This window comes from Mastacembelus armatus, chromosome 11, assembly GCF_900324485.2.
Source record: "Mastacembelus armatus chromosome 11, fMasArm1.2, whole genome shotgun sequence".
Lineage (NCBI taxonomy): Eukaryota > Metazoa > Chordata > Actinopteri > Synbranchiformes > Mastacembelidae > Mastacembelus > Mastacembelus armatus.
The window spans coordinates 9,009,630-9,032,159 of record NC_046643.1 but is presented as its reverse complement, the minus strand read 5'-3'; the positions used below and the strand labels follow the sequence as shown (position 1 = coordinate 9,032,159).

Below are 22,530 nucleotides of genomic sequence, written 5' to 3'. Positions count from 1 at the left end.
CTCAAAAAGAAAAAAAAAGAAAACATTAAGGCTTTCGAGTGGTCTCCACTTAAATCTGATTGAGATATTGTGGCATGACCTTAAACAGGCCAGAATACTGAACCAAAAGTATATGATCAGAACATAGGTAAGATTTAGGTACTGGTAACAAAATGACTTGAGTTCATTTACACCGTATTTCTTCATAAAAAACAATCACTTGTCTCAGCACTTTGCTGATATGTACACTGTGAATCTCCTACTTTTGCAAAAGTAAAACATCTCAATGCCTCTTCCACGACTGCCTTCAGGGGACAGAGGGTCCTCAGCAGCCTGTAGTCTTTAATCAGCTACGACTACAGTGTTTGTGCATCTGGGTGCATCCATACCTCTGGTTGAACAGGTGTTTGTTATGTCTTTATCTGAGTGACATCCCTTAAAAAGTTAATAATCAGCACTGACATTAAGCAGATCCCACCCACTCACACATGCACACTTTCCACTAAACTTGTTGCTTAAAATGCTTTCATTTCAAATCTGAACTTCCCACACATTAATTCTGGGAACCAACAACACTGACACAGAATCTGCTTCCCTCTCGCATAAAGGTGCCCTGCCCCTCTCTTGTTATGTATTAAAGGTCAAGGTTAAATTATAAATTCTAGAGATTTTCTTTGTAACTTATAGAAAAGACACTTAAACATGTTTCATTGAACTGCAGAGGGGAAAGTCTTTATTTTACAGTGACTTGAAGGCACCATTAAACCACAGATTAGCAGCAGATTGATATTTTCTTCCTCTTTCCATCCACACTATGATAAAACAGCTTGAACCCTGCTCCTAATCTATAGGCCTTGCTACCTTTCCACCTGGTCTCCTGAACACACAAGATATCCACCTTTCTTCTCTCCATCATATCAGCCAACTCTCTAGTTAGTTAGTTAGTTAAAATATAAAGTCGAAGAGGCAAGTCTGGTCATCCCCCCTGAAACATGAAACACTTCGTGGGAACATTACATTGACTTACATATATTACTCACAATGTGAGCAAAACACACATACACAGAGAGAGAGAGATATACCAGATATGTATATATATGATCACAATAAACTCTCCAGTGAGAGTGGGGGGAGTGGTTTTTATCCTCCGCTGTGAGGTGAATAACTGTAGTCCATCCTTCCACCACTAAGCCACAGCTCTGACCGACCAGTGTCGAGCTGAGCGTTTTCTTTTACAATCCTCCTTCTCCAAACAGCCTAGTTTTATTCCATAACGCTGAAAGAAGCGACTTTGTAAATTCCACAGGGCTGTTTTTATCCACAGAGGGACGACTTTGTGCGCTTTTACGCATGGGAGCATTGGTGACTTTCCAGGACTGACAACTGGATTGACGAGAGGTCTGAACGCCCCGGGCAAACTTCTACACTTGGTTTTAAGCGTATTTGAGGTAAGAGCCAACTTTATTCATAGTTGGGTCGTTTATCTGCGTTTTTAGAAGGAGAGAACTACAATGAAGGCATTTTACAGTCAGCCTCGTCTCCTTGCCCTAGGCTCAGTCAGAGCACGGTTGTGTCACTTCTCTGATTTAATATTCATATTATAAGATGTATAAGATATAAGATGCGAGTCATGCGTTCTGAACGCTCGTGTGCAGCTGATCTCACCGAGCAAAAATGCGCAAAGCAGTCTGGTTGTTGTCTGATCTATTAAAAAAAGTGGGCTGCCGGGAAACACACACGCGCTCATACACGTGCTGAGACATTATGTGTGTGTCAACAGTAATGTTGTGGGGGCTAAGACACTGACGCAGTTAGTTTAACCTTCAGTTTACATGGAAAAAACTTCAATCAAAAATGTTTCTCCAGTTCTGACTATAATTCGAGTTCAGTAAACCCAAATGATGAAAAGTGACATCATATAAAATGCTTAGACAGCCCAAACCTCGTGTGGTTGCCTGTGTGTGTGTGTGTGTGTATGACATTTTACTTACTTACACCTGATGAAAAACATGCCCTCATGTTTTTTATGTCTTTTTCTTCCTGTTTTATCCAGATCGCACCAAACAAACGAAACACAAACTATTCAGAAACATCATATTTAAGATTTTTGGATTTTGAGTTTGGAGTTAGAGAAAGGTCCCCACTGACATTACAACAGCTCTTGAATAATTCAGACCAAATGACTCACACTGAAACAATGCCAAGTCAGTGGACGTCTGTTTTGTTCAAATGGGACGGAGATTCTGTTATTGATTTCATTCAGGAAAAAAAAAGCCCTTCAGGGGCTGAGTAGCTCTGTCAGGGTTGGTCTTAACATCCTCTAACTGGATTCTTTCACCATCTCCCAGTTTAACTCTTAATATTGCTCAAATGAACAAGGGCACAGCTCAAACTTTCTTCTCTTCTTTCTCCCTCCCATCATGTACAGAAACCCCTTATGCCTGATTTGTTTAAATATTTAAACTATGAAAACTGAGCTGGCAGAATTGGCGAACAGAGGCGTATGTGTGTGCACGTGTGTCTGTGTGTGTGTATGTTCACACTAATATGTTAACTACATCCAGGGGACTTCCATTTTATTTTACTAGAACACACAGGCATTTGGGGTTACACAGTGCTCAAACACACCCACATAGGCTCTTCTCTGCTTTACTGGGGCCTCAAGTCAAATTGAGTCAAAATCTTACATTAGAACAGACTTCTCAAACTTATATAAGTTTAACCAAGAGGGGGAATGAAGGGAGAATACCAGCGGGAAATCACCTTTTGCGGTTTTGTGCTCTAATAAGACAGCGAGGTTGTTATTGCTGCACTCTGTGCCTTCCTCTGGCCTTAGAAATCTCTTGTTTCCAGCTGTCTGCAGTCCTCATCTGCTGAAGGCATGTTTTCCAAGGCTACTGCCAACTTCGTCTGTCAGGTTGACCCTGAAGGAAGCCTAATCCACGTGTCTCGTGTAAATGACTCACACAAACTGGTTCCCATGGCACTTGTTGTCAAACGCAACCGCATGTGGTTCTGGCAACGGCCGAAGTACCAACCGACAGATTTCACCCTCAATGACTTGTTGTTGGGTGACAAGGTGCTCTGTCCTGGTAAGTAAATGTGTGTAGTAAGTGGCTAAAGAATTTTTCACTGCTGTATATACTGTATATATTCCAATATCACATATGTTGACAGGAATGTGTGAGACAGAATTCCTGACTTATGAAGGGACATTTGGAGACAAACTGACTGGGAAGCTGGACGCCCAGGCTGGCTCTGTCAGTGTCGGACTGAAAGGACATGGCACTTCCAAGCTCCAGTCGTGTTTTGGCAAGCTGAAGAAAGAGGAACTGGATGTAAAGAAGCTGCTACGTGACTCGAGTAACAGGTGTTAAATAATTCCTTTTTATTGTGTTAGCACACCGCAGCTAGTCAGGAGGTGACAAGGTGGTGAGTTCATTATTGATGAGATGAACAGTCCGAAAATGTTGTTAGACATCAGACATTTGAGACCTCAAACCATGGTCATAAATAATCTTAACCACGACTAGATATCAATAGAGTAATCTTCCTTTATTATACTGAATATGTTAGTCATTTATTTTTTGTGACTGTGACTGTTTCACATTCACCCTTTTCCTGTGAATGTACTCACAGCTGGCCGGGGATTCCCACCTTCATGTAGTATGTAGGTTAATGATCTGTTTCTCTTTTGTCCAGGCTGGTGGACATGCAGCATGTGCTGGTGCAGCAGCTGAAGAAGCGGGCTGAGGTGCTGGTAGTGGTGAAGGAGAGGATCCTCACTACCAGCTCCTGCTCTGTCACCCAGACTAAAAAGGAGCAGTGCATGGTTCAGGGGGTGCTTGGACTAGTGGCCTTGGTGGGCAACTCTGTAAAGGTGGGTGTGTGTGAAGCTGAGTGTCTGTGTTTGATTGAACTGGTTAAATTTATTGTGTTGTCAAAGAAAATGGCAGATTTATGTTTAGTCTTAGCAGTGACAATCAATTAATTAAATTAATTTAGAAGCACCTTTACACCACCAGTAGGTTGAACCCCAGGCACCGTGGAACATTTCAAAAGAGAAACATTAAGGCAAAACTATGTTTACTGAAATTTGACCTTTAGAGGAACATACAAAGAGAAAAAAAAAAATAAGGCCAAAAAAAAATCAGGTGCCAAAATGAAGACTTCTTTGTGTGTTTGTATGTGTATTCTCAGGTACGTCTGGAGGATAGAAACAACATTGAGATGGACAGTGACGTTTCCTTGGAGATCCCTTCTGGTACAGTCATTGCATACAGCATCTTAGAACTGGAAATTAAAAGAAATGGACACTATGGTGAGTGTGGGCGTGCTGATGTGTGAGTTCATACATATATTTCTGTAGTTGTGTGGGCAGAATTTATTTCAGTAAATTACTCTGAGGACGTGTTGGCCTGTCCTTCCATCTTCAAAGGGCTGTTTGTGGGTTTTAAGGCTAAGGATGGAGTTAGGTTATGATTATGGTTAGAGTAATGTTTGGGGTTAATGGATGTGATAGTTAATGTTAGAGTAAGTGATTAGGGAATGCATTTTGTCATTGACTACAGTTTCACAACTATAGAAGCACAAGCATGGATGTTGTTATAGAGAAGCACACAGGGACTGATAGTAAATCAAATGTCTGAAGAGGAAAAGGTGAATTACAGCATCACTTTTTCATTGTGGGCTGTATTCACTGACCACAAATACAACCAAACACCAGAAACTCCTAGTGTTGCATCTTAAACATCGTACAACAATACATTGCACATAGTTTATCTTTTTTTAAACAGCCTGTCCCGTAATGTTCACTAATATGTTTTGAGGTGTTTTATTTGTTTTACCACACCCATGCTTCATTCTCACTGTGTTTATATGTAATGCTGTGTGTATTTTCAGATATATGTCTACAACCTGGCACGGTAGGAGGCTTTGAGGCAGACACCCCTGTAACATCCTGGCCATCCCATGACTCCTTGGATGTGGTGGATGGTAAATGTGATGGGAAGAAAGTTCCTTTGAATACATTGCACGATGGTTTGTGTCAATTCATGCATACATTCATCCAGTTGCGTATGTTTCCTACACAACAATAGTTGCATGGGTCATTTGATTTGAAATAATATGACTGGGCTGACCTGCCTCAACAGCTAAAACACTTAAACTAACTATAATACACATGAACATGAAATTATTGAAACTTAAAAGACAAGACTAAAGTATACTGGTCAACTGTCTATATTAATATATCATGAAAAAACACCAATAGATACAGTATGTCACTTTATTCTGTGATATAACTATATGATCTGATGATGCTGTTCCATTCTTGGATATTCAGTGGATTTTCAAATGGATTACATGGACAGATATATGCTGATCCACTAAGCTTTGCTTGTCTCACTCTTTGTCAGTGAGTGAGGTTGTCCTGTTAACATCCAGTGTTGTGCATCCATGATATCAAAGGTTAAAACTGACTGATGCCAGATGCCAAATACTTTGTCAGTGTAGCTTCAGCTTAAAATCTCATGCAGTGTCTCCTGGTCTCTTGCAGGATCACTAGAGATGGAACTGTCTGCACTGGCTGAGCTCCCTCAGTCAACTCAGTGTGCCTTATTCGAAAAGCTTCAAGAGATAATGAGAGACAGGACTGCTCTGTCATATCTACAGTGTGTGGTGAGTGACAGCATGGCATGACAAGAATCCATGGATCCTCTACAGTAGTTTGAACTCCAATTCTTCTCCTTTCATATTTCACCTTTTTCCATTTGACCACTTTTCTGTATCTATCTTCCTATCAGCTGGAGGATTTGTGTAGTGGTGACACATTGGATATGGGCAAACAAGAAGAGCTGTCTGAGAGTCAGAGAAAATCAGTGTTGGCCATACTGAACCAACTCAGCTCAGACAGTCACCTTGAGAATGACCAATCTGTTAGCCCGGCTCAACTAAATGCAACTCACCTGTTGGTCAGTGCCATGGAAGGTAAAGGAAACCTTTTTCCCATTTTCTCCACAGTTCTCTGAGAAGCTCAGGGTAGTACTATAGAAATTATTCTCCACACTTTAATTATGTTGTGTATTATCCTTGTAGAGTTGCCTGATGAAACACTGACCCTGCTGAGTGAGAGCTGTCCTGATTTTTTGGAAGCCTTTGACACACTGGTTAGTTTCATTTATTAAACATCTTTACATTTTTGGCTATTTTATATTTATATTTTTACACAGATAAGAACGAGGTATGGATCTATGGATTTATATCCTACAACATATTTCATAAAATGTTAAACTGTTTCATCAAGAAAAGTAACATTTAAACCTTTAAAACACAACTTATCTATCACTTTGTCTGTCTCACCAGATGCACAGGTTAAAGGACAGTAAGAAGCCTCTATCCATCCAGCGTCTTCCAGTCCTGCTGCAGAACAACCAAGCCTTCCAACTGGCAGAACAGCTGCTCAGCTCCTCCAATGTGTCACTGAGGAGAGACACCGACCGACTGTGGATGGAAACAGGAGATAAAGTAGAGGTTCTTCCTTTGCTCCTCTGCCTCAGCATACGTGGACTGTCCTTGCTGTGCAATGGTTAAAGGACTAACTGCATGTGCGCTTTTTTATTTCTTTGTTGTGGACTATATTCAGTCCATTTCTTTCTTTATCATAAAGCAAACAGATAAATATTGCTATCCTTAATGATGTTTATTTGTTTCAGTATCATACATAGAAGAGTGTCATATTGTCACATTTCCTACATATATTTTGTCACTTAAACTTATTTTTGTATATGAAAAAACAAATATATGTGTTTTATTCAATGTGAGATATGGTATGTAGTGCATACATAGGTACTACAAATTATTGTCTTACTTCATATTTATTCATTTTTAGCTCACAATTAAAATTTACCATATTCAGAGGGTTGAGAAAATTCAACAACCCTTCAGCCAGCACCAAAGCTGAAAAAGCACAGTTATCACTTAGTAAAGGTTTACATTTCAGAGTTTAACAAAATGTAATATTTGATGCATGCCAAGTGTACATGAAATTGACATTTATTTACAGTATTACTGAAACCTATGGTGTACACTTATTCCTGTCAGGATTTTGATTTTAAACGAGGTATTCTATTGTTGCTGCTGCTTACAGTTTATTAAAAAATCTATTTATCAGAAATATAGAAACATTCCCTTAAATACCAGCATTGCATAGCAACAATGTTATGTTTTTATCAAAAACAGTGTTGATATTTTTGTGTGTCTGTTCATACACTAAAATTTTATAAAGCCATTCACGTATTGGCATTTTCTTGATTGTTTTAATTTAATATTTAAAATAATTAAAAAAACAATCATATATTAATACATTCTGAGTATTATCATTTAATTCTTGTATGTATCATACCTATATAAAATGTATATGTTTACAGAATGAAAATAAAGCATTTACATTTCATGAAGGTTGTCTCTCAAAGATGAAAAATGTGATATAAATTGAAAAATGTTAGCTATTAATCTTTATTGGAATTATTTAAGATAATGTTTACTTCTGACCTTTTCTGGGTTGAAATACTATTAACAACTTTGAATTTATTTAGCTTTTTTTTTTTTAATCTTGGCTCATTTTCAAACTTTTAACAGCAAGTGTCTAATGGCATATGCAGTAAGTAAGGTAAGTTAGGTAAACATAACATGATCCTTTAGTGCAACTCTCTGTTAACAGTGGGAAACAAACATCAACAACAATAAGAATGGGTCAGTAAGCAAACGCTGATAGCAAAATAAAACACAGGCTTAATAAAAGCAACTGCAGACAGTCCTGATTAGAACCACTAAATTGTAATGTCAGCTGCTTTATTACCTTAGCTTGTGGGCCTGTTGTGTCCAGGCCTCTCTGTGACACTGGTTGTAATTTAAAGTTTAATCCACGCTGAGGAAACCTGGGCTCAGTTAGTATTAGTCCACCACAGGAGCTGTGGCCTCCGCTCAGGTCATAGTGAAGGTGATGCCTAAGGACGGGGGACTGCACATGCAGTACCAGCTGTCCCCTCGACTGCCACGTGGGGTCGCTGTTGTGACTGGAATGAATGATATTCTGGTCGATGACGCAAATATCCTGCGACCACGAGCGTCACTGTTCGCGACTCTCATGAAAACATAAAACATCGAGGTCACAGTGGGAGCTCAGAGTGAAAATGGCGATATGCAGCTTTTTTCTTCAGGGCCGGTGTCGTTACGGTGACAAATGCTGGAATGAGCACCCGAGAGGGGGAAGCCGAGGAGGAGGCGGGGGACATAACAACAACTACAGCCGCTCCTCGGGCCAGCAGCAGCCCAGAGGGGGTGGAGGAGGTTGGTGTAGAAATACAGATAAATGGAAACATGAACTTAACAAAGTGGAACTAACGCCAGCCTTAGTTTGACTGTACAGAGCCGTCAGTAATTAGTCTGTGTCTCATTCACTGACAATAGTTTTTCTTTATTGAAGAAAAGCTAACTAGTTCGGTTGGTCAGTGATTTGAACATAATGTGAGTTATAGACTATAGTTATAATATAGACTGAACACAGACTGAACTATAGAATAGAAACTGTTTAATCGACACATTTGAACTCGGTTTCTTTGGAGCCCGAAGAGTAAAAAAGGAAATAAATAAATAGGCCATTGCGAAATAAATAATTATTTGAATAAATATACACTATATACATATACATATATATTCCAACAGTTTTCTTTTAAAATTATAAAAGAAAACTGTTGGAATTTAATAAAAGGGGTTTATCAGTTTTACAATTTCTGCGTAAGTTGCCTATATTTATTCAAATAATGCGTATATTCATTTAATTATTGTATGGTGTGTGTGTGTGTGTGTGTGTGTGTGTGTGTGTGTGTGTGTGTGTGTGTGTGTGTGTGTGTACAAGTCTGTCTATGGTTGTGTGGACGTTTTGGCCTGTCCTCACAACCTCAACTGGTTTTTGAGTGTTAAGGGTTGGGTTAGGGTTAGATCTAGGTTTAGGGTTAGGCATTTGGTTGTGATGGTTAGAGTCTAGGGAATGCATTGTCTATTAGTGTACTCACAGCAATAGTGAAACATGACTGTTTGGCAATATGTTGTTTTCAGGATTTGGGAACAAAGTTTGGGTGAATCCAAACCAGCAAAAAGGGGCATATATTCAGCCTTCATCTTTCTCCTCTCATGGAAGCAGCGACTGGGGCCGAGGGAGCGGAGGAGGAGCAGACTGGGGCCGAGGGAGCGGAGGAGGAGCAGACTGGGGCCGAGGGAGCGGAGGAGGAGCAGACTGGGGCCGAGGAGGTGGAAGTGGAGAAGGAGGCGGAGGGGATGACTGGGGCCGAGGAGGAGGCAGAAGAGATAACGTGAAGAGCTCTGAATTCAACTTGTCTTCTCAAAACAGGGGAGGAAGAGGAGGAGGAACAGCAGTTGATGATGATGATGACAAAAAAATGTAAGTCTGCTTGTTCTTTAAGCTGCTTTAAAATAAATGTTTATCTGTCATAAGGAATTAATTCATGTAACGTCTCTCTCATGAATACCCAGAGAGACCATTCAGATGGACATGGAGATTTGGGACAGTTCAGGGCAGTGGGGCTTCTCGTGTTATTCATGCTCCAAGACATCTTTATCTGGTCTGTATCAAATCTAATACATTTAATTACATGATTTTTACTGTTATTTGTAATCATGCCATTAGTTGTAAAAATATGGGTTTAATATATCAACTAGACATTTGATTTTTATTTTCTTCAGGGTTCGCTGATCTCTCTCCAGAAGAGCTCAGGTTGGAATATTACACCACAAGAGCTTCAGGAGATGTGCAGAGCTATGTAAGTATAGTGACACCCATTAATGTAATTCCTAGTGTTTGTCCACAGGCTAATGAGTACTCAGTTCTATGAATGTCTGAAGTGTCTTGACTCTTTACTGTCTGTCCTCTGCATAGATATGTCGTTTTCAGAGAAACTGTTGTTTGAATAAACATAAGTGATATTTCATTGGTTTTGTTCCTTGATCCTGCTTTAGTGCCGTTTGTTGAAATGGTAAATAATGAGTTTTAGCTGCTTTTTAAATATTTAAGAGTCTAAGAAACACCTGTATGATATGCTTAGGTCAATGGTGTCAGTCAGTTGCTCAGCCAGTGGAGAAGCAGAGTCCAGGAACTGAAGGTTATGAATCCAGCTACGCGTGCTGCTTTGGTGAGAAAGGCAGACACATGCACTGTAACAGCCCTCCCATCTGTTTTAATTATGACTTTTTTTTTAACATATTTTGATACTAATTGTTTAACTCTGCAGCTTGCGGAGTTAAACAATCCAGCACCTCAGGCATCTTCAGGTGGCTTTGGCCTAGCAAGCACAACTGGATTTGGACCCTCTACATCTGACTTTGGAAGCAAAGGTAAAGATTAAGATTGTTTTATTGTAACAGTAGAAGGGTCACAATTCATTATTCTGTGAAATAGGAGAAATAGTAATTTACCTTTTTGTAAAGAACCAAAGGAAGTGATTGTTCCTAGCGAAGAAGTCACTTTTTGTGAAAATACAAAATTGTCATTTTGGCTTCAGCTTTTGTCTTGTCTTAATGTCCTAAATGTGATTCTGTAAATTTATGTTACAGATCATGTGTAACAAGCTTTTTGTTGCCCAGTCTGAATATACAGCATCAGATAGTCAAATATGCACTAACTGTTGCTCATATGTTAACTCTGAAATCTCTCTGCACATGCAGGATTTGGAGCTCCAGCAACTCCAAGTTTTGGGTTTGGTTCTTCAGGTGCGCCATCAACTTCAGCCAGTTTTGGTAGCACCCCAGCAGCTCCTACACAACCTCCATCTGGGTTTGGTTCTTCCTCTGCAGCCTCCTCTGCTCCTTTGGCTTCAACATTTTCCTTCACTGTCCCTCCCTCTAACAAACCAGAGGCTACTTCAGGATTTGGCTCGGCCTCTGGGTTCAGCTTCTCATCTACGGCAAACACAGGAGGGGGATTTGGGAGTGGCTTTGGGGCTGCACCTGCACCTACACCTGCCACAGCACAAAGCAGCAGTATATTTGAACAGGCGAGTGGAGGATTTGGGACAACTACCACTCCAGCCCCAGCGGGAGCCGGGTTGGCCGGCGGGTCATCGGACAGTCTGTTTTCCCTTGAGAGCAAACTGACTCCAGAAGAACTGAATCAGTTCAAGGCAAAGAGGTTCACTCTTGGTCAGATTCCTTTGAAACCTCCTCCAGCTAACATGCTAATAGTATAATATATGGTAAAACTTTTTGATTTAATAACATATAATGTATACATTTTTTTTCCTGCACAGAACCTTTGTTAAATTCAAAATAATTTGTTGTTTTTAAGATATAGTTAATGATCAAACACTGTAATTGGGGAATGTTTAGCTCCATTTAAGATATTTATGTATGTGTAACAATGCTGCCAGATGATTTTTTTTTTTTTTTTTTCAGTTTTGACTTTCTGACACCAAAGATGTCAATAGTTGATAAGAAAAATCTATTTTTTGGGTATGTGAGTATACTGTATGAATACTCAAGAATATATCACAACAAAACATTAAAAACATGCTATGAACTTGGTTGGAAACTGTTATTTGCACAAAGTCCCCATCCCATTTCATGGACACTGTCCTCTTGCCTATAAATGTAGTTCAGTGAGTATGTCATTGGACTGCAAATGGATTTTCTTAGTTGCATACTGTAAACTTGCAAGCTTATATTTGGACAATTCCCACGGAAGGTGTGAGAGTACAAGCCTAAAAATGCCTCTTAACATCATAGAGAGACACCAGACATGTACATAAATGTATTAGACCAGCTTATTTAAAAAAAAGTTTTTTTGCCTCAGGTTTTTATTTTTCTCCCACTCTTTTTTTTTTTTTTTTTTTAAACTCAGATTGCAGTTTTGAAACAGCTGAAGCCTTGCCCATCAATCCAAAAATGATACATCCACAACAGCTCATAGGCCTACATCCACTGAAGAAGAGGAAAGTAGGGTAGTGCACAGATGACAGTGAGTGAGTAAGCTTTTCAATATGTATTCATTAGGTTCTGAGCATTCAGTGGCACTACAAGAAGAGTAATACAGTGATGAAGAGACAGCAATAAGCTATTCTGCTGCTATAAGGGCTACAGCTCTGCTGACTAGAGCATATTTTCAAGTGACAGACTGTGATGTCAGCAAAAGGTAAAACTGAGCTGTGTGTCTGAGTGTGAGTTATAAGTATCAAATGAGTCCATATCTTGTGGCCAGGTCAGAATCATTATGTATATAGTACAAATTTATGCCTAGCTAAAAATGTTAACACAGCATCCACTGCCAGCAACACTGCTCAACATAGTAATTTTCTCTCCTCAATCTCTCAGCAGTTGTGTCCCGCCCACCTCCCACTAGCAGATAATACATAAATGATTCAACAGATTAATGAACGATTGAAATAGAGCCTATCTCATGAAGCTTGCACGCCCATTTCAGTGAAACTTGTTTAAATTACCATGTAGTGACTCTTAAATACATCTGAGAAACATGTGCATTCATGAATGGTTGTTTCCCCAACAGCAGATATGCAGATCTATTCACTAACTGCTGCAGCTTCAAATTGCCAGTCTGTGTTTATGTAACATATGCAGGAGAAAGATGAGACATGAATCTTTGGATGCTTGCACACACATAAATTCTGAATGTTTTACTGGGAACATTTCATCATTCTGAAGTACATTATGGCCTGAATAAGGTTGTACAACTTTCTTATATTATAACAGTAATTTCTTCCTCCTTCCCTGCTGGGGACTGTCTAGTGTGCACAAGAGGATTTGGAGACATGACATTTCAGTTAAAACAATCATGCACGTTCAGTGGCTTCAAAAGATATTTCATTTCCTACACCTTTTTCAAACTTTACTACGGCATGTAGCTGATTTTCATTTTAAATGATTAAGCTGCTATTTTGTCATTACTCTGCACTTAATAACCCATAATTTGAAAAAAAAAATCTGTTAAACATCAGAAACCAAAATCTTTAATTTACAGCAGTATTCAGAGCCTTAGCTCAAATTATGTTCAGGTGCATCCTGAAAGACACACCTGTGAAAATACGGTTCCACAGTTCAAACTGCATGTCAGGACAAAAATCAATGGAGTCAAAGAAAAACCCTGTACCTCTGCAATAAAATTGAGGTGAGCTCTAGATAAGGTAGCAAAATTATACAACCATTTCTGAGGCTTTTGAGTGTTCCCAGGGGCACAGTGGCCTCAATAATTGTTAAATAGAAGGAGAAGCACAACTTTCCGGGCAAACAGAGAACTAAAGCAAAAATGGCCTTGGTCATCAAAAGATTCTCTGGTCTGATGAGACAAAAACTGAATTCTGTGAGCACAACTCCAAGCTCCATGTCTGAGCATCAGGCTTTGCTCATCAGCTGACTACGGTGAAGCATGGTGGTGACATTATCCAACACTTATTGATTCTTACCCAAAGAAGACCCAGGGCTGTACTTGCTGCTTGTTGGTTCAACAAACATCTGACTTAAGGGTCTGAATACTTCTGTAGATTATTATTTGTGTATTATGTTTTTAATAAATTTGCAAAAAATTGCAAAAACATGTTTTAACTTTGACATTGCTCGTGGTTCAATAGGCAAAAATGTCAATATCATCAGTTTAAAACTGAATATAAAAAGTAAAATGCACAGAAAGTTAAGGGGTTAAACCACTGCAAACATACCAGTCATATGCTCCTCTAAGCTCCATCCTACTCCACTCTGCTATGAAATTATAGCTCACACAAGCCAGGTCACATGTCCATGCTGTCTACTGTAATCTAATAGACTGAGACCTGACTCCAGCAGGATAGACTGTATATGGTGCTCTAATACATTTAGCACATTTTCCATAGGGCTTGTCTGCCTTGACAATTCCCTGTATAGTGTAGCGGTGCAGGCATGTTAAAGCCCTAAACAGATCAATCCTCTGAACTACGACTTCTGCCTACAGCTATTAGAATTTTTTTCTCCCTTGCTGGATTCTCCACATCAGCATCTGTATGACACTGCGCTCAGTGCTATTACAGAGCCATAGTGGTCAGCGGATGACAGCAACAGATGCCTCTATACCACCACATGAATCTCCTCTCCCGACAGAATGCCAATGAGCTGATTTGGATTCACTGCTGGTATTAATGTTTGATGGGGGCTGATTCCCGTCGACTTACTGTTGCAGCAGAGAACAAGGCTTAGTAATTGAAACAATGAATCCTGGGGTAGAACTTATTGTGCTGTGCCACAGCAGTTTGCCAGTGGGAAACAAGCCATTGATCCAAGGCCACTGATTAATGCCATTTTGAGTGGCTTGCTGCATGGGTGACTCAGTGGCCCATATTTCACAGGCAAGGGTCTTAACCTGGCTTTCTGTGCTGCACATGTTCACGGGTTCATATTGGAATCAGTGGACCATGTTTTCCTGACACTGATGCAATGACAGTGACAATGACAGCATTAAATAAAGCAAAGTAAATACTGAACCAGTAAAGAGGGGGGGATTATTAAATCATTTCAATCATTTCATTAAATGAATATACATGTGCAGCATGCACTGTGAAAATGTCTCCTTTTATGTATATGTTTTTAACATTCTGTTATTTCAGTGTGGTAGACTGAGCAACAATAAAGTAATTTAATTTTAAGTCGTGACTTCTCAGGCAAGTTTTGAAGTTTAGTTTGAAAAAAATTTCTGAAATGTACCATATCTTTTAAATTCTAACGTTTTAATCACTTGGTCTGTAAAATGTTGACATGCCATAGATTATAGTCTATAACTCTTACAAACTGATGCTGTCTCTGCCTGCTTCTGAGTTTTGGGATCTGACTTTTACCAGTGCAAGGGGTCTAATATTTAGACCCACAGGCACCCAAGTGGTTGATCCAAGTCACACACCTCTTTATTTTGGTTTAAATGTAGCATGAGGAATATATGCTTACAATCATGTATGGATTACTGGATGTGCCCAGGGGCCCAAGGGAGTTAGGGGGGTCTCTAGACCAGAGAACCATGGAGGGACTGTTAAAAGTAGATTTAAAAAACTATACAAAATGACTAAAAAGCAACAGAAAACCAGAGAAAAAACCAAATGAAACACAAAACAAGTAAAACAAGTCCAAAGTGACTGTAGACAGATGTAAAGTTAACAGAAGAAAACACAAACTGTTTACAAGGAGAGGTGGGGGCCTTTTACATGTCCCTGCTCAGGGGCCCATTGCCTCCTAATCCGTCCATGCTTACAGTATCAATATTTATATTTAGACAAACACACAGACAAACCCATAATCCCTCCTTGATCCCTCTAACTTTCCTCCTCACACGAGATGTGGTCCGTATGCTGGCCTCGAAAGGCCACGCGTTGTCGCTGTTTGCCTGAACAGCACCCAGACCTTCCAGTAATCCCGTCTGCCCCTGTCCCTCCCCTCCTCCCATCCCTCCGTCCACGGCAGCGCGTCTCTCACCGCGGCTCGGATGCAGTGTGACCAGCAGCGCTGAGCGGAGAAAGCGTGCAGCACCTCGCCGTCCGCACACCAGCACTAAAACTAAAGCCCAAACGATGACATTCTTACACACACGACACAAGCAAACATTTATTTGACAACTTCCGACCCCCACACCTTGCCTTCGCCGCTCCTCGCTGTAAGCGGTAAGTGGTCCGATTCCTTTTTTCAGTTTCCACAGAAAACGATGGTGGAATCAAGCGATATTGCGAATAATGCAATTACTAGGAGATCAGATGACCAGTGTTATGATGCGCATGGCTCAGACTGGGTGCAGTCTTTGGAATTTGTTTTTGTTGTAGTGTCTTCAGAGGCAGTGGGTACTAGGTGAGATGATTAGTGATAGCTGGGGAGACTTGGCTTCTAATTATTTTGAAGAAATACAAGGCAACCATTGCCAAAATGCAATTACAGCTTACAGGTGCATGTCTTCTCCTACTTCAACCAATCTCCTTAAGTGTTTAAAGAGATTAATGCGGTCATATGAGATGATGTGGACAAGATAATGCACATCAATGCTGCACTGAGCCATTACATTGTGGCCTAAATACTTTTAGACATGTAAATATCGTCTTTATTTATTTATTTATTTATTTGCTTGTATTTTCTCCAGTTTACAAAACGTGCTATAAGTGTTTGGGTGCATTTTTCCCCCCCTAATGTGGCTTTAGAAAAAGACAAGTAATTTATTGATTTATCAGTGTAGGCAAGAAAGTTAAGCAATGTCAGCTGTCAAATGTGCCCTTCTGCTGCTGATCTGTAGGAGGGTCGTGTGGTGAGGTCAAATGCATAAAGGTGCCTCGGGACGCCTGACTTGACAGTGGAAAGCAATTCGCTGGTTCTCTTTATTGATTGTGTTTGTGTGAGCACGGGTGACAGTAAAGGTAGCAGCGGAGAAGGGAGAGTGGGGGGAGAGAATAAGCATATTTTCAGATCCCAGTGCTCTGCCAGCATTTCAGGTTCAAGCCAAGTGCATGCTGAGCTGTGAGATTATGTCAGATGGCCCCACGCACATGTATGCATGCTCATACTGTGTTCATCACCTGTGGATGGGGGCAGTAACATGTGACAGGGCTACAGAGCCTCCTGTGTGTTTCTATACGTTTTGCTAAGAAAATACAGCAGTCTGAAAGCTGTTTGACATTTCTGCCATCTGGGATTGTTAGTTTGAAGCACTGGATGTGACGTATAAAGTGTGGACATTAGCTGGCACTCATTGCTCTGTTTTTTAGCAGAAGGAGAAAACAAAAAGATATGACCTAAACTCTTGCAAGCCTTGCCTAACACACTTGATTTGCATCCATTGTGACAGAATGCCATATTTCAGAAACTCTGCAGTCTGTACCAGCACAGAAGATAGAGAGAGAGAAAAAAATCTTTACGTCGTCAAACAGCTGTGCCACACAGGTCACATGGCTGTTTATGAAATATTCATTTATTTGTGTCACAGCGTGTTTCCATATTTGGATGGGTGTGGCTACCAAGCAGCCTGGAGATACGTGGCACACACGTTCAGAGGGCTGACAGATCAGCACAGCTCTGAAATATTCACCTGGGTGAAATATATGCATGTGTGCATGTGTCTATGAGGGTATGTGTTTGACTCTGAGTAGTAAAGGGAGATGCATCAGATAGTATCAGATACGCTGGCTACTCAAAAGGCCAGCCTGACCGTGATGCACTGTATCATCTTCCATCAAAGAGTCTCTGCTCACAGGCACACACACACTCACCCTCTCTTTAAAATTGATAGCTGGAAAGGGCAAAGGCCAAGTCCAGTGCAGCACACACACATACACACACACACTCACATATGCACTGACACATCTGAGCACACTTCAGATCTGTGGTTGGCCGCTGCTGGTCCCGGCTCTCTTTGAAATGAAAATCAAATGAAAACAATGAAGGGACAGAGCAGACACTTATCATAGTAATGAGCAGGCTTCACTGAGTTCATCTTTGTGTGTGTGTGCATGTGTTGCACCTTATGTGGCAGTGTGGACTTATCTACAACCATCTGTGATGCACAATTCACTGGTCAGCTGGTATGCATCATCAAAGACGGGGTAACAGTGAAAACTTGCCAGTGAGACACTGTAGTCACGTATGGGTGTGGGATATGTATGTGGGGTCTTGTATGAGTTAATTTGTTTTACATTTCATTGCACACTGTCAGGCGATCTTACAGGCGAATGCCAGTGGAGTTTTTCCAAATGATACTGGACTCTTCAAAAAGAAATCAATTCCACTCAACACCTGATATGGATTTAAGGATGCTGCAGAGAAGAGCTGACCTCCATTACAACCAAACACCTTTCAAGCAGAAAAAAGTCTGCTATGCTTCCTGCTAAAAGGAGTGTGTAACAGAAAAAGGTGGCGTTTGTAGTTCTTCATAGGGTTTATATCTGTACTCACTACTTTTTTTTTGACTCGTGCTATATTTATTCTTCATTTGGTCAAACTTAAAGTTAATGCTAATCATGCTTTAATTGGGATTTATCTGAATTTTTGTAATGCTTTTCACTGTACATTGTGTCTTAATAGAAGAAGAAACTGTATAGTGTATATCATTAAAACATTCAAATTATATAGGCCAAAATGATACATCAACAGTGTAATCAAATTGCATCTAATGAAAAAGATATGACCTAATCCCCTGACTATTTAAGAACATAGTTGCATATTATGATTCACAATATAACAAACACATTCTGAGTACAATTGTAGACAATTAAAATATGTTACATTAATGGCAAATAATACAGAGTTAATATCATGTATGGATAGAGCACTATCAGTCTGACACCTAAACATGGAAGCTGCACATAAATGAGGTCACATATAGAAGGATAGCAGAGGGAAAATGGATTAAAAGCCTTTGATAGACATCTTAAAACATAACCAGGCAGAGAACTAAATATACAGCTCTTATCTTTTCCTCCCAAAGGATCTGACTATGTTCCAATGCACACATTGCTTCAAGAGGTTTAGCAGTAAATAAAACAAAGAGGCGAGCTTTAGTTGACCCCAGCTATGTCTCCACATAACACATCCCGTTCTGTCTAAACTGGGAGTTGGTAATCCGGGCACGGTAAGTGGGGTGAGATCCTGTGTGCTGCTTCGCCCCAGGCTGGCTACCATTTTCCCAGGTGGGATGGAGAAAGGGGGATGTGGCTGAGGGCTAGTGAGAGAGATGTCACTGACCACATTAGTCACCAGAGAAAGCAGGCCATGAGTCAGGAAAGCTCCCAGTCTCATCCATCACGCCCCTCTTAACCCACTTTCCTTCTAGCACAGTCACTCCAGCTTTTTATTTTTCTATTTTCTGCCAGCTCTCCATCCCCCTGCTGCTGACAAAACAACATCGGCAAGGCGCAAAGAGAATGGTTCAGTGTCGGACGGCAAAAAGAGATTGAGGCGCAAACTCTGTAATGCACAAAGGGAAACGGGAAACAAACAGCGTCTACATTTGAAGTAAATAAATAAAACCATTACAGGGAGCTTGTGGAGTCTGTGTCATTGAGGAGAGAGGGAGAAGATAACATAGTGACATAATGTGTCTCATTTTCACACCAGATTCCCATGGTTGTGTGAAGAGAAACCCTGTGAGCTGGTGAGACCGCTGTGGGGTGATAAGTGATGATATGAAAGGGTCTCACTTCTTCAAAAGACTGTTGGCGTAAATCCTGGGCAAGATATTTGATTCACTGCTGAGATGAAAACATTATATTACCAGCTCAGCTGTGCAGGGATTAGTGTGGAAAATAGGAGAAGCTGGGGATGAGTAAAGGAACATTTCAAACTAATACTCCACAGGGTAGTGATTTGATGGTTATCAATGTGGCTTAGTGACAGCATTTTTGTAAATTATTGTCATGTAATTGTTATTACTGCCAAAAGGTAATGACCAACCACCCAAAGTTGTGTTTATGTAAACAGTAATCTATCAATCTGATCAATCCCTATAGATTAGATGCCAAACAGACATCTCCGGTTCATGAACCAGCACTGAATTGTTACTCCATTTGTCAGGCGTAAACATCTATCACAGTTTGCAGACCGACGTTCAAGTTCAATCTTGATATATCGTGCATGCCAGTGTTATGCCACACAGTTTTCATGAGCAGTAGATTTTTACTTGCTAGTGAATTCAGTTTTGGTTTTGCCTCCGAATATGATGGCTTAGATGGTCTGCCTAGTGAAAACTTTTTAGAGCCTGTCTCTCTCTGCCTGTGGTTCTTGCCTTTTTTGTTGAGATGCTGTTGTGTTCCCAGATTTTGAGCAATTAGTTATTGGAGTAGTATGTTTTCATAGCCGATAGAAATGACAGCCAAAACTAAGAAAACAAAACCCAGTGTAAATATCCTCTGATAACGGATGTTGTAGACTTGCTAGAATTTACATTTATTCAAGTAAGCTTTAAAAAATACTTCTTGGTTCTTAAAAATGTAGTTTCCTGGAATCGTACAGAAACAACATATTTAGTCCTAGTATCCTGATGCATGCATGGATTTTTTTTTTTTGCTTTTGCAAATAAAAAGAACTAGCAGTTATACTTAATTCAAGTATGCATTAAATACACACCATAATGACTTATGCTGTCATGACAAATAGTCTTTAATACAAAGGAATATGTTTGTCAGTATTTGCCTCATGATTAAAAAAAAAAAAATAATACTAATGGCTCCTCCTTGTTTCCTGCTACTTCACTGGTCACCCATGTGTGCTGCCCAAGTTATTTTCAATTCCAAATCACATCTGATACAACCTCAGGCAGGCTAACCTGACCTATTAATTGTAGATCGGATAGAGAAACTGTAAACCTTTGCCACCCTGCCGTGGCTGATTCGGACAAAACATGGTGTGGCAGATCGAATTTATTTTTGCTGTCACAAGGTGATGTAGAGGCAGTGACTCAGTGACTCACCTCATTAAAGATTTTATTGGATACAAACGTGATTGGGCCAGTGGGACTTGCAAAGCCAAAGCTACTTAGAGGTCTTTTTTATGTGAGTTTCATGGCTGTTAGCATTCGATTCAGATCCATGTGCGTGTTCACCAGGCGTAATATAGATTCACAAAGTGTGAAATGTGAAATTTGTGAATATTTAATTATGCTGTGATTGTATCTGGTCAGTGTGTTTCTACTCTCCCTGTCAATATGAAGCTATAAAATATGAACTCTAATTGTTGTCAGAGCTGGGTGTTTTACAGAAGATTTGGATGTTAATTCAAGCCAGTGGGTGATCTAGATTCATTAGCCAAGACATCAGTGTCAACACCCTCTGTCATTCAATATTTTGGCTGCTTTTTCTGCACATAACTTCCAGTACAGCATGTGTTTTTGCACTGTGCTGGGTTTCTCTGTGTGTGATTTTGTGTGTGATCCATTTGGCTCTCAGTCATCCCACAACCTGGCACTCTTACTGTCCTCTGTGTTTATGTGTAGCTGCATAACCAGCCTTCTGTTTTCTTGCCCTAAAACACCCCTTATGGTCAGAGACACACACACACACACACGCACACGCACACACACAAAACACCAGGCCACACACAACGGCAGCAGGCGCATACAGTATCACAGCCTGGGAGGTTTCCATAGTAGCCTCAACAGGAAGTGCATTACAACTCCTGTCTGTCCCCGTGCACTGCCGGTGTGATTGTTCACCATACATACAATTTTTTTTTGTTGTATTTATGTGTGTGTGTGTGTAATGGCTGATATAAAATGTGGAAACAAATGCTCTAATTAGGATGTGCAGTTTTGTAAAAGTAAGTAAGTGCCTCAGCATTTTTTTTTTTTTTGTTTTACATCTATTTCCTGGTCATTTCTGCACATTGTTTCTTTTGCACTGTTACAGATATTTACAATCTACTCAGCTGTTTACCTTTAACTAATCATTTCTTTTTCAACATAATCCTTCCTTATATTACAGGTAATGTCCCATAGTTGAGATTTTTATACCAAAAAAAGAACAAGACACAGACCTGCCTTTAATTTGAAAATAGTGTGTCAATCTTAAGTTAGGAGGACTTTTATCAAATTAAAAGTACACCTGATGACATTTGACCAGTATCAAATGAGCAACAGAACACAGCCTTTATTTATTAATTACTGTTACTTTTGCTATGATTCAGTTCAGTTTACTGTCTCACATGCCAGAAACACTTGGCAAAGACACAGCCAAAGAGACTCATCCAATAACAAACGGAAACAAAACATCAATTAACAAATGTGACACATAGCAGTAAAAACAGTAAGTGCAGGCAATAGATAAAACTATTTAAAACGGATTAAAGCGGAGAAGTAAAATGGCATTTGGTTCATGTTTACATTGAGATTTATTACGGTTACTCAGCTGTGTGTTTCCTAAATAAGACACTCTGTATCTGCATATCTTTACCACAAATAAATTATAACTAACTGACAAGAAGTGATACTGTGGCCTAAAGAGCGTCTTTAAAGAGACCTTTAGTGGATTGTGAGGTTGTGGCATTTGTATTTATGGGTGGAACTGCGAGGAAAGATCATGTTTTCACTCCTTTTCCACTCTGTATACCGACTGCAGATAGTCATGCTTGGTGGAATCACACTGAAGCAGTTTTTTTTTACTTCAACACTAGATTGCAAACAGTTTTTTCATTGTCCTTTATAAAAAAAAATCTGCAGGTGCTTTTTTTTTGTGGCCTTTCCAGTTTAATCTAAAATATAACGGTGTCCTTTCTAGCATTTTATTGAACCTGCCGAAAGCATCTGTGTGGGGTGGAGACTGGTGGTGTCGAGGTGCGGAGTAGGTGCCGATAGTGAGCCGTTTGCTGACGGGAGGAGAAATAAATGAGCTCTGAGATGAGAAGTTAAGAGAGAACAGAGATGTATGGCAGGGGAGCTGTCTGGCACAGAGATGAAGACAGATGGGCTCCGGGTCTGCCTTTAGGTCCAGTAAAACATTGTGTGGGGACAGGTACAAGGTGGTATCTTCAACTGTGACACTGCAGATA

General features: G+C 40.1%; 3 protein-coding genes and 1 long non-coding RNA gene across 5 annotated transcripts in view; 3 read left to right on the top strand and 1 right to left on the bottom strand.

Moving 5' to 3' along the window:
• The first annotated feature begins 1,169 nt into the window (after positions 1-1,169).
• On the top strand, positions 1,170-7,206 carry LOC113125938 (gasdermin-E-like). Of its 2 annotated transcripts, none has more exons than XM_026299617.2 (10): positions 1,170-1,427; positions 2,833-3,071; positions 3,157-3,349; positions 3,682-3,859; positions 4,180-4,300; positions 4,882-5,019; positions 5,537-5,658; positions 5,784-5,967; positions 6,076-6,146; positions 6,343-7,206. In XM_026299617.2, exons 2-10 carry the CDS (start codon positions 2,861-2,863, stop codon positions 6,568-6,570), a joined length of 1,446 nt encoding a protein of 481 aa, XP_026155402.1. In that variant the 5' UTR covers positions 1,170-1,427; positions 2,833-2,860; the 3' UTR covers positions 6,571-7,206. The 2 variants fall into 2 exon arrangements, with proteins under 2 accessions (XP_026155402.1, XP_026155403.1); XM_026299618.1 differs by having other exon boundaries at positions 4,882-4,974; positions 6,343-7,204.
• LOC113125939 (uncharacterized) lies at positions 4,147-7,966 on the bottom strand. Its single transcript, XR_003295220.1, has 4 exons — positions 7,838-7,966; positions 6,340-6,480; positions 4,897-4,998; positions 4,147-4,272 (listed from the first exon to the last, which is right to left on the bottom strand). It is a non-coding gene; the product is annotated as an uncharacterized LOC113125939 (long non-coding RNA).
• A 141-nt stretch (positions 7,967-8,107) lies between these two features.
• nup42 (nucleoporin 42) lies at positions 8,108-11,563 on the top strand. Its single transcript, XM_026300354.1, has 8 exons — positions 8,108-8,328; positions 9,097-9,204; positions 9,265-9,439; positions 9,532-9,620; positions 9,742-9,818; positions 10,101-10,187; positions 10,287-10,389; positions 10,720-11,563. Exons 1-8 carry the CDS (start codon positions 8,172-8,174, stop codon positions 11,238-11,240), a joined length of 1,317 nt encoding a protein of 438 aa, XP_026156139.1. The 5' UTR covers positions 8,108-8,171; the 3' UTR covers positions 11,241-11,563.
• A 3,982-nt stretch (positions 11,564-15,545) lies between these two features.
• The window catches only part of rims3 (regulating synaptic membrane exocytosis 3), a 28,651-nt gene continuing 21,666 nt past the window's right edge, over positions 15,546-22,530 (top strand). Inside the window, exon 1 of the mRNA XM_026300531.1 lies at positions 15,546-15,677. The gene's annotated coding sequence lies outside the window, so the exon portion shown is untranslated. The remainder of the gene's footprint in view (positions 15,678-22,530) is intronic.